Raw genomic sequence first — 18,384 nt, forward strand, 5'->3', positions numbered from 1 at the left:
GTTTAAAAAATTGCTTTAAAATCTTGGGACGTCTGATCTGGACAAACTGCACCGTACAAATTCGAAAACAGTTTACAAAATTGCTTTAAAAACTTGGAATTCGAAAACTGTGGACGGCTAACCCTTACCTGAACCAAAGCTTTTCAATAATGTTAGTGTGGAGGACAGGCAAGACAAAAAGCCTAAAAATTAGTCCGTTGACACTAAAATCTGTTGACGGAAAAACGGGTGAACATTTAGTTCAACGGAGACGCTACTTTGTGTGTACAAGACCTCATTGTGCTACGTCTTTTCAGACAGGTGAAGAAATAGACCTTTGAAAACGAACTAATTCGTGTAGGGACCTTTGGAAATACTGTGAATATCATTCAAAAAGGACCGAAAGATTGATCAATTCAACGTTTTTAATTTCATTGGATTGCTCGCTTTTGTGTTTTACGCCACAACTTCCTCTTCTAGCTTTTTCTAACATTTTTTCGTTTTCTATGGTTCGCGTATTGCAATAAAAGCGTGAAATGACATAAAATATGATGACAGGTGGCCTATTTTTGGCGCCAAATTAAAAGCCCCAAAATGTTTTATATTTTTTCACTTTTTACAATCTGATATGGGTGTTGAAATTATTTCGTGAGTATTAAATGTCGTTTCCAGTGAGAAACGTGGGCCGACTTCAATATCTTTCCTGTTTACATACATTTGACGCCAGGGGCCCGTTTCACGAAAACCCCGGAAACTTTTCGCGCCCGTAAAGACATTTTTAGTTCATCTGTATCTAAAAACCCATAAGTGTATACGCCTGAAACTTCTTGTGTGAAGGGAACCTCTGTTCATATTAAGAGTATGTGAATAAAACAGTTCTATAGTCATAAGGTTTGAGATTTTGCTATGGCTTTCCGGGTGCGAAAACTTTTCGGGACCTTCGAGAAACCGGCCCCAGGGCAGAACAGTTTTTCTTGCCAGCTGCTCAATCCTGATTGGTCAATTGAAATGTCAGACGCACCGGACGTAGGCAAAGAGAGCGATCTCATTGGTTGATTTTAGCTGATTTACCATCTGAACTAACTTAGTTGTGTAATTACAGCTCTCAAAGATGTTATATATATATTTTATTCCCGTCGAATATACGATATAACATAACGAAAGGCTTCGTGAAAATACCGTCCTTTATGAGGCTCTCTTTATTTTTCTCTCTCAAACTTTACATTTGGGAATTAATTGCTGAGGTTTGTTTGCAATACTAAATTAAAATAGTTTGACTCGATTTTATAGCTTGATAAATTTCCTCGTATAGAATTGGAGCGATACACAGCAAATTGAAATAAAAATGAAAATACAAAGATTTAAGCACGACCCAATTTCAGATATTAAAGAAAAGATTGGTTACGTGACATTATTATTCAAATGACGCTTATTCAGGAAATTTGTGTATTTAAAAATAAAGTAAACGTGTTTGTTTGAAGATAGCTATGTCAGTCACCAGCAGGCTCAGAGTTGTCAGCGAAAGTTTCAAGATACAACAGTTGACTTATTTCCTTATTTACGGATAAATCAACAGCCTTCATGCAACAACTGCGCAAAAAATCATTTGACTTGCGTTTAACTGCTGAGCGGATTTGTTAGTCTCTTTCAATCTCAGGTAATGTGCTCAGATAAGTGCCTGTTAGCTCGATGGAATCATGTGAATTTTAGCTTAAACAACCACCAAGTCTATGTTATTAACGGGCTTCAAAAGTATATCGACTTACCAAGCATTGTGTTCATTTTAGGGAGGAACAGTGTTATTTATTATTAAGAATTTCTGGCCATTTGTTGTGCGAGTGTAGTAGATCTGCACTTATGATGTGTGGGCTGCGTTTTCTTGGGTTGCCTTGTATTTTCTTCCTTCGAAAGAGGGAGTCAGTATTTACTTAGTACACGGAAGAACATTTCCATGTTTGATGATGTTCATATTGGTATTATGAGTCTAACGCGACACATGTTCACTTCTTGTATATTTCAAGTAGAGTAGAATAGATTTTGGGAGCCTGTAAACGGAGCGAACTAATTGACCAAAGAATTTAGAATTTAAAAAGTAAATTGTCTTTGATTAGTAATGGTGATTAGTGATTATTGTCCGCTGTTGTTTGAGATAACACTGGAACCAAAGCACTGGCTCTCATAATTAAACTGAAAAACCAGCATGTACACAGGCTTAAGTCAGATAACAGATTATTCCAATTAGCCGTTATATTTTACTTTTTAAATAAAAAAGCTTTATTTCATATCTAGAGTTAGGTATACACCCAAATATACGATGCGGCGCTTCCATTGCGCAAGAATCTTGGCATTTCAAAAATGAGTGGGTGAAATTTAAATGGGGTTTTACCCTTGATGTTGCTTAGGTGTATTCTAGAATACGATGTCAAAACTTTGTCAATATAACGACATAGAGTAGTAAGTGAATGTCTTATGTCTCGAACAAACTGTCAGCAAAAGACGTGAAAATCAAGCTCAACAAAGGGGATTTAGATATCAGACATTTTAGGAGAGGACAGGCCTTATTTGCGATTGTGCACGGACCTTTGAAGAAACGTAAATTAAACAAAGGTAAAGTCAGCTGGGCAGTTTGATGTGCAGCTCATTCTGTAAGCCAATCAGCGTTGTGTTTTGATGTGCCTTTTTTACTTTCGTGGGTCAGGATGTCCTCATGTGCGTTTATTGGGATAAATGTTTATCCTATTACAAAGAATAGATGTACCTTATCACTATATTAACAATTAATATTTAGCCTTCGCTATTTTTCGCTACCGTCCCTCAACTGCTTATTAATTACACGTTGGGCAGCACAGCGGACTCAAAAAGGGGCAATTAATATTTAAACTAAAAGCAGAACAAAATTCAAATTTCAAAATGTCCTATTTCTTGAGTGGATAGACATGTTTAAATTAAAGTTTAATTTTGAGATCCTTGTTGCAAATTCTTGTAATAAACATATCGCCTATTACTAGAAAACTGATACTTACTATTACCAGAAAACTGATAAAAAACTCAAATGGATACGCTAGTAAAGTGCACCTTTTTGTGTCCACTGTGTCTCGAGCAGTATTTATTGCTGGCTATAGAATGTTTTGAATGTCGTGGCCAACATCTAGTCCTCTTTGCCCCATGGAGGAAGGGGGGTGGGGTGGTATGGAGCGTCCACAGTTGCCTTCCATCTGTGGCGGTCTTGAGCTGCTCTTTTGGCCTCGCACCAAGTTAAATTGGGATCCTCGGTCGATGTGATGCTCGGTCTGCCACGTTTTCGTGTGCCTTGTGGGTTCCAGTCCACCGCGTGCACTTAGTGCACGGCCAATCGACTTCCAGCGCCTTCTCTTAATGGTGGCGTTGACAGGCTCTTGACCGGTACTAACAACAAATCCACTTCAGTTCAATACACCCTCAGAATCCTCCTCAGACACTTCTTGATGAAAGTTTGTTCTTAATTTTTTGTCATTGTCGTGACTCTCCATGTCTCTGAGCCGTCTGACAAAACTGCCTTTACAATATTAGTGCTAAAAATTCTGATTTTGGTAGCAGTGCGTAGGTCTTGCTTCTTCAAACCGGGCTGAGCATTGCAAAAGCTTGTTGTACTTTCTTTCTTCTAACTTATATGTAATAATCTATGTTTACATATATTTCCCACACTTACAACATACGTCACCTTTTCAGTACCGGCCCACGGAAAGTTGGTGGTTTTTACGTTTTACCGGAAGACCAGATAGGATAGAACCAAAAATTTATAATTATAACCTTCTGATAAAACGTATGAAGTTTGGCCTGTATGATATATAAGCAACAAGGCACAGTAGCTCGCCAAGTTTCAAAGTTAGTAAGCAATTCAACTAAAACTGAACAAATGCATTATTCACGTTCAATTTCTACGGCGATTTCTTTGGCCTCATCATCTATTATCTTAGTTGTAGAAACTTCGAGATCAAACTCTTCATTGGCTTCCGATCTACATTAAAGTTATCGGTTGTCGCACGTCAAGATTTCACAATCTGTGACATTTAAATTTCTGTTTACGCAGATAAAAAATAAGTTCCTTTTAATATAACTTCCTTGAGACGCTTTGACAAAGATCTGCAATTTTATTTCCAATTAACTACCGCAGCCACCATCACATACTCGAAGCCCTATATCTGACAGTATTGAAATATAATTTCATTTCTTCGGGATCAGTTATATTTATATTTCTTTTGCCCTAAGGTTTCAGTTTAGCCAAGAGGAATCTGAATGACAAGCAAGAGCAGTTAACAAAACAAAGGTGAGAAACAGCTTATATATTAAGACTAATGCGGGTTTTGCAATGCCTTATATTCCTCAAAGAAGCATATTCATTAGAAAATGTAAGCTTTTTTGGCGTTGTTGCCAATCGCCCAGACTATTCGAAAGAGAGGTATGCGAAAACGAAACCTCCAGTTTTTAAAAACAATGCTTTATAAATGTAGGACTTCTTATCTGGACAAAATGCACCGTACCATTTCGAAAACTGTGGTCGACTGCTTACCCTATAACCTAACCCTAGGCTTTTCAATAATGTTAGTGTGGAGGACAGGCAAGTGTGCCGAGGTGCTAGGGTACACTCAACTTACTCAGTGTATAGACAAATCAAGATTTATTTCTTCCCTCGCGTTTCGCATTTTACACTTCACTCCGAACGTCGTGTTCACTTCAATGCCTTATTCTTCCTCTTTTAAAACCTATCCGATTACAAAGCTCTCTGATTACAACAGTCAATCTTACGCTTACGCAAAATTATGGTCATACAATTTCCGGTCACGCTCCCCTAAATATTGTTTCGCAATTTTCACTACAAATGCAGTGCTTAGGTATTAATCATCGCCTTTAAGCGAGACGTTGCGTCAACAGCTGCTCGCCTCCTTTCTCTGGTAGGTTCCATTCTCGTTGGACAAGCGCCTTGTTCTGGCTCATGTTCCGCGCATAAAAATTAGCCCGTTCACACTAAAATCTGTTATCGGAAAAGCAGGTGCCAAACATTTAAGGCTGGTTTCCATATGATCGCAGACGATCGCGGATCGCGGATCGCAGATCGCAAAAAGTTTTGCGATCGTCTGCGATCATATGGAAACACACTTCTGCGATCGTCTGCGATCGTGCGATCGTGATCGCAGACGATCGCAGACGATCGCAGAAGATAGAACCATGTTCTATCTTCGGCGATCGTCTGCGATCAATTGCGATCGTGCGATCATATGGAAACCAAAGCTCTGCGATCTGCGATCGAAACGTATCCCATAATATTTTGAATTCCGACCCATGATTCAACGCTTCTTTGCAAGAAAGCAACCGTTTATTTGTTGTAAACATGGCTGGCGTTGAAGAAGGTAACGTTAGTAACGAGAAATTTATGGAGGAAGTTGCGTGATATCAGTGCGTTTACCACCGTAACAGTAAACATTTCAAAGACAAAAACAAAAAGGCTAACTACTAGGAAAAAATCGGGGAGAAATTTAATCTATCGGCGGCTGAGGCGGAGGTCAAATTCCGCAACATAAGAACTGCTTATGGTCGTTATCTGAAGCGATTGAAAACGCTACCTTCTGGCTCGGGGCGAGATGCACTGCTAAGGGAATTTCAAAATAGGTTGACAAAAAGAAGGAATAAATGTGCTTGCAGCAAAATTTCCTCCTCGACGTCCGCCATATTGTTTGCTGCGATTTTCCCGCCAGCACAACGCGCGTGTAATTTTGACAGTTCCGCTGTCCGAAATGTATGCAACAGTCGGCTCTGCGATCGCTTGCGATCGTCTGCGGTTATATGGAAACAACTCTCTTTGCGATCGTCTGCGATCTGCGATTTGCGATCCGCGATCGTCTGCGATTGTCTGCGATCATATGGAAACCAGCCTTTAGTTTAAAGGAGCCGCTAGCTTGTGTGTACAAAACCTCGTTGTGCTAGGTGAAGAAGGAGACCTTTGAAAACGTACTAATTCGTGCGGAGACCTTTGGAAATACTGTGAACATCATTCAGAAAGGATCGAAAGATTGATAAATTCAACGTTTTTAATTTCATTGCATTGCTCGCTTTTGTGTTTTATGCCGCAACTTCCTCTTCTAGCATCTTCCAACATTTTTTTTTTCTTTTCCTTTTCTAATTGCTGATAACAAATCTAGGTGCTGATAACAATTAGGTGTGATTCGCGTGTTGCAATAAAAACGTGAAATGACAAAGTATGATAAGATCATTTGTCTGAAAACTTCCGTAAAATCAGACAATTTTTAGGTAATCGTCGATAAATATATAGTACATAAATCGATCATACTAACCAAGCGCGAGGGGTTAGCGCGAGAACTGTGCTAGAAAAATGTCGCCCTAGGTCTTGAAAGTACGGAACAAGCGCACAAGAATGGACCAAGAGCTCCTAGTCTTCCATTAGAGTCCCAAGGAAGCTGGGAGTTGTGTTACGCAACTGAAAATGATTAGGAAAAAAAAAAATTAAATTATGACAGATTGTAAGGACACCGCAAACTTTAGACACGCGCTGAAAATTGAGACACCGCGAACTTCAAGCACGCAGTTCTGATTGAGAGCCAACATAGCGTTTTACGTTTTCATAAATTAATTGTTAAAGAAGAAGAAAGCGAATCCTGACCAAATACTTATTACACACTGCACTGCGAAGAGGTGGCTGCGTCCGCAGTACAAGCGCTAGCGGTAGTCAAAACCAAGCGGCCGAAACGACACCGTTGATAATGGTCTTTTTTGTTTTCGCCGCTGAAAAAAGACAGAAAATGCTAAAGTTTTCTTAGCCTCTTCTACTTAATTCTGAGTTTAATTTGATGAGGAACGGCATGTTTTGTTTTCCAAATGACGCAACTATTGTCCTACCTGGCGACAGCGATCATAGAGGTGGCCTACCCGTTTGGCGCCAAATTAAAAGCCACAGAATGTTTTATATTTTTTCACCTTTTACAATCTGATATGGGTGTTGAAATTATTTCGTGAGTATTAAATGTGGCTTCCAGTGAGAAAAGTGGACCGACTTCAATACCTTTCCTGTTTACATACATTTGACGCCAGGACAGTACAGCTTTCAAGCTGCTAAATCCTGATTGGTCAATTGAAATTTCAGACGTACCTGACATAGGCAAGAAGAGCGATCTCATTAGTTGATTTTCGCTGACTGACCTTCTGAACTAACTTAGTTGTGTAATTACAACTCTCAAAGACGTAATATATATTTTCCTCCCGACGGATGTGCGATATAACATAAGGAAAGGCCGCGTGAAAACACTATCCTTCACGAGGCTCTCTTTATTTTCCTCTCTCAAACTTAACATTTGGGAATTAATTGTTGAGGTTTGTTTGCAAGACTAAATTAAAGTAGTTTAATTCGATTTTATAGCTTGATAAATTTCCTCGTATAGAATTGGAGCAATACACAGCAAATTGAAATAAAAAGGAAAATACAAAGATTTAAGCACGACCAAATTTCAGATATTTAAGAAAAGATTGATTACGTGATATTATTATTCAAATGATGCTTATTTAGGAAATTTGTTGTCTCAAGAGTAAATCAAACGTGCTTTTTTAAGAGAACCATGTCAGTCACCAGCAGGCTCAGAGTTGTCAGCGAAAGTTTCAAGATACGACAGTTGACTTATTTCCTTTTTTACGGATAAAAAAAAACAGCCTTCATGCGACAACTGCACAAAAAATCATTTGACTTGGCGTTCAAATGCTGAGCGGATTTGTTAATCTCTTTCAATCTTTTCAGGTAAGATAAGTGCCTGTTAGCTCGATGGAATCATGTGAATTTCAGTTTAAACAACCACCAAGTCTGTCTATGTTATTAACGGCCGTCAAAAGTATATCGATTTACCAAGCATTGTGTTCATTTTTGGGAAGAACAGTGTTATTTATTATTACGAATTTCTAGCCATTTGTTATGCGGGTACAGCTGGTCTACACGTATGATGTGTGGGCTGGTTTCTTTTGGGTTGCCTTGTATTTTCTTCCTTCGAAACAGGGAGTCCTTATTTACTTAGTACACGGAAGAACATTTCCATGTTTGATGATGTTCATGTTCGGGACGCATGTTCACTTCTTGTATATTTCAAGAGTAGATTTTGGGAGCCTGTGAACGGAGCGAGCTAAGTGACTAAAGAATTTAGAATTTAAAAAGCAAATTATCTTTGATTAGTAATGGTCAGTCATTTGTGATTGTCTGTTGTTGTTTAAGATAACACTGGAAACAAAGTAATTGCTTTCGTAAATAAACTGAGCAACCACCATGGACACAGGCTTATGTCATAAAAAAGATTATTCCAATTAGCCAATATATTTTATTGTTTAGATAAAAACCTTTAGTATTCATCTAAAGCTAGTTATTTACTCAAATACATGATTCGACGCTTTCATTTGGCAAGAATCTTGGCATTTCAAAAACGAGTGGCATGAAATTTAAGGGGGTTTTACCCTTTATGTTGCTAAATGTTTATTTTAGAATGCAATGTCAAAACTTTCTCAACATGACGACATGCAATACTAAAGAAACTCTACAGTAGTAAGTGAATGTCTTATGTCTCGAACAAACTGTCAGGAAAAGACATGAAAATCAAGTTCAACAATAGAGATTTAGATATCAGACGTTAGAGGAGAGGACAGGCTTCATTTCCGGTTGTGTACGGAACTTTTGGAGAAACGTAAACCAAGGGAATGCAGATGCAGTTGACGCTGTGCAGATTTCTGTGCGCTTGCGTTAACGTATTTGGTGTTCAACTCATTCTGTTAGCCAATCAGCGTTGAGTTTTAATATGCATTTTTTTTTATCTTTTGTGAGTCAGGATGGCCTCTTGTGCGTTTACTGGAATAAATGTTTATCCTTGTAAAAAGAATAGGTTTACCTTTTCAGTTAGCCTAGGCAGTTTTTCATTTGCGACCCTTACCTGCCTAAAATCGCACGTCGAGGGTCAATTAATCTTAAACTAAAAGCGAAACGAAATTCAAATTTCAAAGGTTATATTTTTTGAGTGGATAGACATATTTGAAACAAGTTTTTTCATTTTGAAGTCCTTGTTGAGAATTCTTCAATATTATATCGCCTCTCCGAACGCTGAAACAGTGATCAAAGAGTAAACAAAGAACGTGTGCGTTGTCCTATGCACTTGTCCACTTCCACCGTCTGTAACGTCACATGTTTACATGTAACGTCGCGTTCCTGTGAAAAATGCCAAAATTTAAAACCTAAAAACTCAGTATTTAAGAGAACAGCATTCTCTATATTGTGGCAAATGTTCGGGATCAGATAATTGACATAGAAATTAAGTGGGCACGTTAGTAAAGTGCATCTTTTTGGGCGCAAAGAACATGAAAGCCTTTTGTATCTACCGTGTCTCGAAAATATTCAAACCTAGCTATAGACTGTTTTGAGTTTCGTGGCAAGCAGCCATGCAAATATATTGGAACAAGAGACTATAATCTAGATCAAAGTTTTTTGATTGGAACAAGAGATTTAGCATTAGAAGAGTTCAACTCGCACGGGATTGGTTTGGAACACCAACATGGCCGCCGTTTCATTCTTATCATGACGCCCTATCACACCTACTTGACGTCACATCACAAAAATGCGCGTCTCTTGGGATCTCAAATTTCAAATACTTTTTGACACTATTTAAAATCTTAAAATTTGATTCGAAAAAAACTTGAAGATACAAGAACAATACAGCAAAGAAAGAATTTTAAGCTCCTTCCTCATGTATCCGGATATTTTAAAAACAGAGATTTTTGTCTCCATTTTAGCCTTCTGTCCACGCTTAAGCAGTGCTTTCGGGCACCAGAAAAAGAAAGTGTTTCGAAAACAGTCCCCAAAAGGGAGGTTTTCTTTTAAAACGCCGGCTCATTGTGTGGGTGTGCACGGACGAAAATGGAGGTTTTCGAATGCGATGTTGTCATAGATCGTGTCCAGTCTTTCCCGGTCTGCGTTCTTCCCAGAGAAAAATCAAGATGGCGGACAGACATCTTATGTCGTTCCTACTTGGGGTTCTTTCAAGCGTAAGCCGATTTCCAGTGGACATTTCACAGCGCTTTTTTCAACTTAATACTCAAATGCAACTTTCGATTGAAATTCTACTTCGTCATCCGTCCAAGTGAATGAGTCAGCCTTGCTTTTGGTCGAGGAATTCCTGGGTGTTTTAGCCGATTTCGACATATTGTGAGAGTTTTGAACGAGAGTAAACAGAGGAGTTTACACCTTACAAAATTAGTGCCAATTGCTGCATGCGGGCTCATAGATTATTGGCATTGCGGATGCTCTGCAAGGGACGCTATCGTATTTCCATTGTTATAGTGTGTTCTTGTGGACGGTCGAAAACGATTCAGTTGCGTTACTTGTGGACGCGTAGTTTTTGAGATCAAAGAAAGAAAATCCGTTTTCAGAAAAATCCAGATACATGTGCGTGTGGACCGGGCCTTAAATTTTGAAAAACACTAGATTTCGGAAATATACCCACTATCGTTACCTTGAGAAGACGGTCAGTTGATTAAATCATAGATTAACGTGTTCCTTGTAAATATTACGAAAAGCAACAAATTTTGATAACAATTGCTCATAGCCTTAGGAAAAGTTTGAAATCTGCGGGGGCATTTTGAGCCCCATCCCCCCGGGGTAAATTGGGTTAAGTATACACAAAAGTTTATAGTCTATTACTCAAAAACCGTATCTGGGGTGATCACGACTTTGGAGACAAATTCCGGCCGTTTGGCTTAAAACCGTAACTGGTGTAAAAGCTTCCAGATGATGTTTTCTTAAACTTTTCAGTTATTTGATTGAAGTGCAACGACGAACTTTTCCACACCTGCTTCCAGTTCCTTTCAATTCAGACAATATCTAAATAAAATAAGTCAGTGAATTTGAAATAATCAGTCTTATTTTTAGTTCAAGATAACGTCAACAGAGCTTTTCGGGTTAGTAAGTACTGATAAATTGAATACCTTTTTATCGTCGGTATCTATAATTGATTATGCCTCTTTTAGATCTGTAATTTACAAAATTTTTCCGATTCAATTCAGTTGTGAATTTGTTTCGACACACTAGGTTTAACCAGTAGCTATAAAAAAGACTTGCATTAACTGTTTCTTTTCTTCAGTGATGTAAGAAAATCAACGGGATACATAATAGTAACGTGAAATAAATGTTGCTTGTAAATGCGGATAAAATGCGTGCCTTCTGCGTATATAACTTATTTATTCCTGTTCACTGTTATTCCACGTTAATTTAAATTTGTTGACACCGAGCTTGGGGGACAAAAGATTTATTTTCCCTCTTCAAAGTCATTAACCTGTCAATCTGAAACAAAAACCACTTTGCGATATTACGTTCGGCAGCATTCAGCATTTGAATTCAAATCCTAAGTTCAAATCAAGATAAAGGATCGTTATGTTTCTATAAAAACGCATGGAATTGTTCCGTCTAATTTTCATAAATTAACCATCCATTTCAACCGCTACATGCCATTAAATTATTAATTAGGTTGGTTATTAGTTTTCGTATCATCTCTCCGACAATAAGATTCAAAGGCGAAATTGGATAATCTAATATTGCACGCATACGAAAACAGCCTCATTTCCGTTCTAATACACTGTGCAGAATAAAACCTCTCTGGAAAGGTAAGACACCTTAAATTTGTTTGATTTTTCTCACCCTTATTATCAATAGCGCTGTAAGAAATCTTTTCCTTGAGATGGGACCAATTCATTTACTGGGATCACCTGGTGTCGGGAAATGTCTTTGAATTTTATTTTCCGGTAAGACTGATTCGTAATGATAATTTCACAGAAACACTCCTCATGAAAAAAAAGTATAGCGCCGGCACAAGGTATATGGTTCCTGGTAATGTAATGGATTTTGTTTGGCCGGACGCTTGTGATCCAAAGGAGATCGTGGTTGATTGATGAACTAACGCATTCACATTTTCAACCTTTGTTTATCTATATTATGGATAACCGCTTTGGTTGTATAGTGGCAACGATAAGTTTTTAACTACCATGCTTCATGAAAAATTGTACATTGGCCACTAAGTATATTTCAGTAAAGTGCACTTAGTTTACAAAGTTATCTGTAACGGACCAGATAAAAAGCAGACAGTGCCTGATAATTTCTTGGTAATGAAGCGCGTTGCGATTTTATTCTAATAAAATATCTGACCAGTTGGGACTATATCGACACCTCGGGCACCTCACGAGTACAGGCGAGATTAAAATAGGACTTATCGGACTCCTTGGGCTTAGTATGTTGCAAGGCGAATCAATTATTGAACAGAAAATGCGTTTTATTCTACATATTTATTTGAAACAGGAACACTGGTCGCCATACGCTTCAGAAAGTCGTCGGTCTCTACCCTGTGTTGACCGAGAAAAAATAGCGAAAATTTATTTCCCTGCCGTTTCATTTTTTTTGCGGTAATTTTAACGTGTAAAATAATAATATAGATTGAATTTGTGGTTACTACCACAGTGATTACGTTTGGATTCATGGGCCACTTTGTCGGTTATGTTAATATTATCTATATTGTGCGGAAATAGATTTCAGTCTGTACAAAAGCTTTTTTCTGAGGCGTGTTTGGTAGCCGGATATCCGTCAATCACAACTGCTTAGCAAGCAATCTCTGGAAGGTGAACTTTGTGAAATGCTTTTGACAAATTTCTGATTAATCATTTTCTGTCGGCCAAGAAGACAAACCCTACTCTCATCTACCATCGTAATTTGGCTCAAAAAAAAAGTGGCTGACTTTTAAGGGTCAAATTAGCTTTATGTATATTTTTTGACAGATTTACATCAGCTTTTGTGATAAAATAAGACGCATCTTCAAGTATTACTTCAGGCTGTCAATTTTGAGAGTTCACCACTAAGCGTGGTACTCCATCGTACATTTCAGCCGCACGTAACTCTCGTTGCATGTCGTTCATGTGAATGCGATATCGAAATAACGTTTGACATTCTCAACAAACCAGCATCTTGGCAAAGGCTTCAAATGACTTTTTGTTGGTACGCCACTTTACATTTGGCATCTTTTTTGTGGAAGGGGAACTGAAACGACATCTTTGAATACGCTACCTAAAATTTCAATTAAATTAATTTTCTGCCAAGATCTTTTTCTGTAATAGAGGAAAGAAATAGTTTTTCAGTTCCTTGCTCAAAGCTACGCGAATCCTCAAAATGATGTGGACCGTATTTCACGAGCACGTATGTACCTGCACAATAATGAAATGATGTACATTTATCTAATTTAAATTCCATTTAGTGTCGATCTTTACTTAAAAGAACTTGAGCAGAATCAAAGAATTAAGGTACGTCATTTGTTGCGGTAGAAACATGTGTTAATCTTTCTAGATATTTTAATTTAGACTTTCCAAACTTGGGTGGCTGTAACAATTAACAATATTTTAGCCTAGCTCGGATTCATCTTGGTTTGTTCTATTAATGTGTTTTGTGTAAGACACCAAAAATAATATCAATATCAATATTAATACACAGAATTATTATTGTTTTCATTAATATTAATATTATTATAATAATTATTATTATTACTATTATTATCATTCTTATCATTTATTATCATTATTTTGTTTTTTCTCGCGAGGCTGACTTTAGAAGTATAAGTCAATTTTGAATACTTCTTGCAGTTTTCAATTATTCTTCCGTGCTAGAAAACAGCCCGGTCTACAGTACATATGTGGATACTGTTACGCTAAGCGTCGTTGCTTGCCAGCATACTTGTAACTATGTGAGCAAATGTCGTACTCAAGTGTTAGTAATAGAAATGCGGTTGTTTCGGAAACTGATTTTGCCCTTGAAAATCACCGGATGTGATATAACAATGGTTGATTGATTGCCCAAATGTTTGTCGTAAAAGGACATGCCCACGTAAAGACTAAACGCTACACAGAATTATTATTGTTTTCATTGCAATTACGTATTGCTAATGCTGCAAATGGGCAAATAACCAAGCGTAACAAATTAGATGTTTTTCAGTTGTTCGCAATCAATCATGACTATCATTCATCTCAACCGAAATCCACATGCGGCAACAATATGGCAATTCTACTATATACAATTGGAATCACGGAACACTTAGTTTTAAAAATAGTTGCACCTGAACAATTACAAACTTATTGTGGGTCAAAATAAAAGCAGATGTCAATTACGAAACCACATTTTACTCAGCAGCAATATTTTTCGTTGGCTTGATTTTTTAACTTTAATTAGTAGAGAAAATATATTCTGTAAAGTAATATATTTTTTGACAAGAGTCCAATATAAGCAATGGAAACAATTAAATTTCTTTTGTCTTTTTTGTCAATAAAAGTCAATTTCTCCGGCAGTTCGTGGGGTTCGTTCTGTCACGGTAATTTAAACTGACCATGTTAAATCAATAAAGGAAAAGGGGGATAAGCTGAATTACAATCGTTATCTTGGCTACAATTCTTTGCTGGGCCCTTAAAACTGGATAAAAAAGGGAATAAAATCTACAAATTTAGTAACTCCTTTGGAGAATACCTAACATACATTTTTAATTGTTGACAAAAATGGTTAAAAACTTCCACATATCATAAAACAGCATTTTAAGACTAAATCTTTGAAAACTGATTTCGAAGATAAAGCGTTGAAGTGGTAAAGGCGAGTTTTCCATAGGAGAAAGGTTTTTGAAAAAGAACATCCTTTAAATTTAATTAAATCGTTTTCTTGTAAATATGTGTTTATGGTCGTAAAGGTGTTAAGTCATATTCCATGTTTGTTCCTAATATATTTTTCAATACCATGCAGACATTAAAACAAAGGATTTTAAAGCTCCCCCGCTGAAACTACCTACTGAAGACGGAACAACAAGAAATAAACGAATTTAAAAAAAATGCTCTACTGACAGGGCCACTTTCGATTGATTAGAATGTAATAGTTAGACTTAAGAAATTATCTGCTGAATTCAGTGAGTTTGTGTTTAAAAAACTAAGAAAATCATGTAAAAAGGTAGTCCACAAATTCTTGATTTAATGACATTACCTCGTGTCAGCTCGTCAGCCAAACAGAACCCGTTTAGCGGAAGTGTCAATTAGCATTGTAGGTCAACATGTTTGCCACAATATTCAAACTTGACGTTTCTTTTACAGAGACCGAACTGCAGTTAAACTGCAATATATTGGATTGTGTCCAGTGTAGACTGCACCGGACATTGGGTCGCTGGCGATGGCTTGGCAGCAGTACAGGCGAATCTGCAGCCCATTTTTGCTGATTCTATGGATTTTCACTCTCTTCAATAATGTCAAAGGAGTTCCAAGCGATTCAGTTGTCACAAAGGCTCGATGTTACGCAAACTGCCTCACTCAGGTAAACTTACCTCTCAATATACTTTCTCAAGAAGTCGTAACGTACTCTTACTAACTTATAAGTCTAAATCAGTCTTCAAATTCTAATCAAGCAACAAACATTTCTTGAATATTCAAGTTTCAGATGGAGAATTTTCTAAAGCTTCTCAAAATTTCTTAATTGTTTTTAATTCATAGGCGACTTTCGAAAGGTCCCATATTATTGATAACTCTGATAAATGAATGCTACAGATTACAGACTACCGTATGATCTCAAGTCTTCTCAAACTCATGCAACAAAAACTAGATCGTATGGATATACAACAGTCATGTTTAAGCTACCAAACCAGGTCTTATTTCCTCAGAAAGTTTTCACCCGGCTAGATGATCAAATAAGCCGTGCAAATATGCGGTATCCGCAACATATGACGTATACAGGCAGAATAACACCCGGGAACATATTTTCCTCTCTTGATGAACTAAACGTTTGTGAATTAAATCTTCTGAGTTGAAATGAAAATGGATTTGATGTTACCATTTCATTTAAAACTCAATCATTCTAGAATTTGGCTGAAACGTTTATGATTAATATTGGTATTGTGCTTTTAAAGATTAGTATTGGCTGATGAAATTCACAGTGACCACGAATTTGCAATATCTTTTTCTTCTTTCCGCTGAAACATGAGTCCAAGCTACGACAGGTCTCGTTTATTTCTGCCGGAAAAAAAGTCCTTGTTTTAATTTTCTTTAGGTGTCAAATTAACGATAATTACTTACGTTTATTGAAAGCCGGATTAAGCATTGTGTTTAACGTGGTGTAATTGCAGCGCTTCATTCTTATAAATCAAGAAGCGGATATCAAGAAATGATTATCACTCAATAGAAGCAGTTTACGTACATTTTTTTTGCGTGTACGAACTGAAAAGTCAAAGAAAATACGACCTTCTTGTAAAATTTGCTGAATTAAGCATTAATGGCAAAGTCAGTTTTCATTTACTTGAATACTTTCATGACAAATTTTGAAATGAAATCGTTTTTAACTCTCCTACATTCATTTAAAAAAAAATCTATCTAAGTTCTTTAATTTTGGGTAGTTTTATTGAAATCATTTATTGGGCTTAACGAATATTTGCATTTTTGGCAAGAATCGCCTTAAGTTACGCCGCTCTATTACAAATACGGTACATTTCGTTTGAACAAGGTGGTTAGCTTCTGCAGCTTGAATAAATAAATGGATTAATAGCTAAATTTTAGACACCGATTGCTTAAATACAAGAATTCACGAACGACCAACTGGGTAATTTTCACATGATAATCTACGATAAATGGGTCAAAATGAAATTAAGTTTTAGGATGTCACTTAATGAGTTTGCCACAAAAGTAAACGTTCGGGTTGGTTTCTCGCTTACTGTAACACCTGCTATTTGTTAAAAAAAATAATTGCAATTTTCGCAAATTCGGAACAATTTTAATTTCGTTTGAGTTATTTTGATGATGGAAATTTCCTTGGGACAAACAGCATACATAAATAAAATTACAGCGGAATTTTCTATCCCCTGGATCGTTGTACGTTTTAAACGTAACCAGACTACATTATATAGCGAAGGGCTATGATTTTTATTTGTTAGTTTGAAACATGATAGACTTCATTCATTTGACAAAACGTGTAAGCCAAATGTAGAAGGATTTCATACAAAACAGTATCTTTTGTTGTGATTCATTTTACATTCATCCTTGATTTAATATATTTAACTATTTCCGAAGCTAAAGAGTTTCTATAGTTACCTTACAGCTTATGCGGTTGGGTAGTGAGCGCAACGTATATTCCCTCAAAACGTTATGCACTGGTATTTTCATTTCATGTACATGGTTGAAACTAAGAGCGAATCATCACGAGAACTCGCCCGAGAGGAACTGGTTAAGAATAACGGAAGGAAAGACAACAGCTAAAAAAATTCTAAAGAGTAGTATTTCAACAAACAATGTCTCTCATTAAACATATTTTGACTTCGCCACGCAACCTAATACAATTTTTGTTAAATTTAAAGTGAAAGGATTGATCCTACTCTAGCCATACTGTTCATTTTTTTTTCGGTTAAGAACGTTATACATATACTTGCGTCACTACAGCATCAGCCTCCAGGTTACATTGGCTAAGGGTTGTCTACGAAATGGCGTCGTTTTCTCGTTTCTACAAAGCTTCGAAGGAATATTTAGAAATTATATTGGAATACTTAAGTCCCCCAAAAAGAATAGAATGTCATTAAGCGTGAAGCGACTTGCAAACCTCAAAATTGCTGGATGAACAGATGAGCGCGCGTTTCAAATACCACTCATAGGTTAAGAAATGACTAAAATCATCGTTTGAAGGAAATTTACTCAGAACTCTACTAGGAGAAATGACAGCTGACAGGTGACAGATGACAGATAATTCGCCTTTCGGTCTCCAGCCTTATCAGCTGTCATCTCACGGAAATCGAAAGCGAATAATCTAAAAACTGCGGGATGAAACTGACTCAAATTGCTTTTGGAATCATTCATCTGTCAGCCAGCCTGTTAGTAGCCACTGAAGAAGCATTTACGAACGACCAAGTTCCAGCTTTCTGCTTGAAGGCAGCAAAAAGTCGTCTGTATCTGTCAGTTTCACGTTCATGTACCAAACCCGTATAGCACTAAGAATTTTTCTTGCAGAATGGAAGCATTCGCAATGAAACCGACATAGCAGCCTTTTTAACTTGGTTGGCATTGCCGAGTAGTAAGCTAGTACTTTCCTCGTAAGTGAGGGTTATCGATTAGTAACGAGAACTTATGTGAAATACAGTTCCCCTCTTGAGGCGGGCACCAGGGCGCAGGACATTCCACGAGGAGATTATACCACATACCTCAGTCTTTGCTACTGGATTGGCGAGGATACCTCAACGGACCCAGAAACAGACTGAAAAAAAGCGCTTACAATTCGTTTTCTTTTGTCTTTAATATACATTTTATAGTGGCATTAACGTTAAAAAGAGCTGATGTTTCTTTGTCTGATTTTAAACTTAG

General features: G+C 37.2%; 1 protein-coding gene across 5 annotated transcripts in view; it reads left to right on the forward strand.

The window, feature by feature from the left end:
- LOC145483777 (uncharacterized) overlaps window positions 1-18,384 on the forward strand; it is an 81,408-nt gene that overhangs the window by 8,325 nt on the left and 54,699 nt on the right. For 4 of the 5 annotated variants that reach the window (XM_081462320.1, XM_081462318.1, XM_081462322.1 and 1 more), the window contains exons 3-4: window positions 4,228-4,285; window positions 15,148-15,364. In XM_081462320.1, the coding sequence (XP_081318446.1) occupies window positions 15,224-15,364 (141 nt within the window). In that variant the 5' untranslated portion in view covers window positions 4,228-4,285; window positions 15,148-15,223. Of the gene's footprint in view, window positions 1-1,452; window positions 1,637-4,227; window positions 4,286-15,147; window positions 15,365-18,384 lie in introns of those variants that run through there. The other variant, XM_081462321.1, reaches the window with a different exon arrangement.

This window comes from Orbicella franksi, chromosome 4 (assembly GCF_964199315.1).
Source record: "Orbicella franksi chromosome 4, jaOrbFran1.1, whole genome shotgun sequence".
Lineage (NCBI taxonomy): Eukaryota > Metazoa > Cnidaria > Anthozoa > Scleractinia > Merulinidae > Orbicella > Orbicella franksi.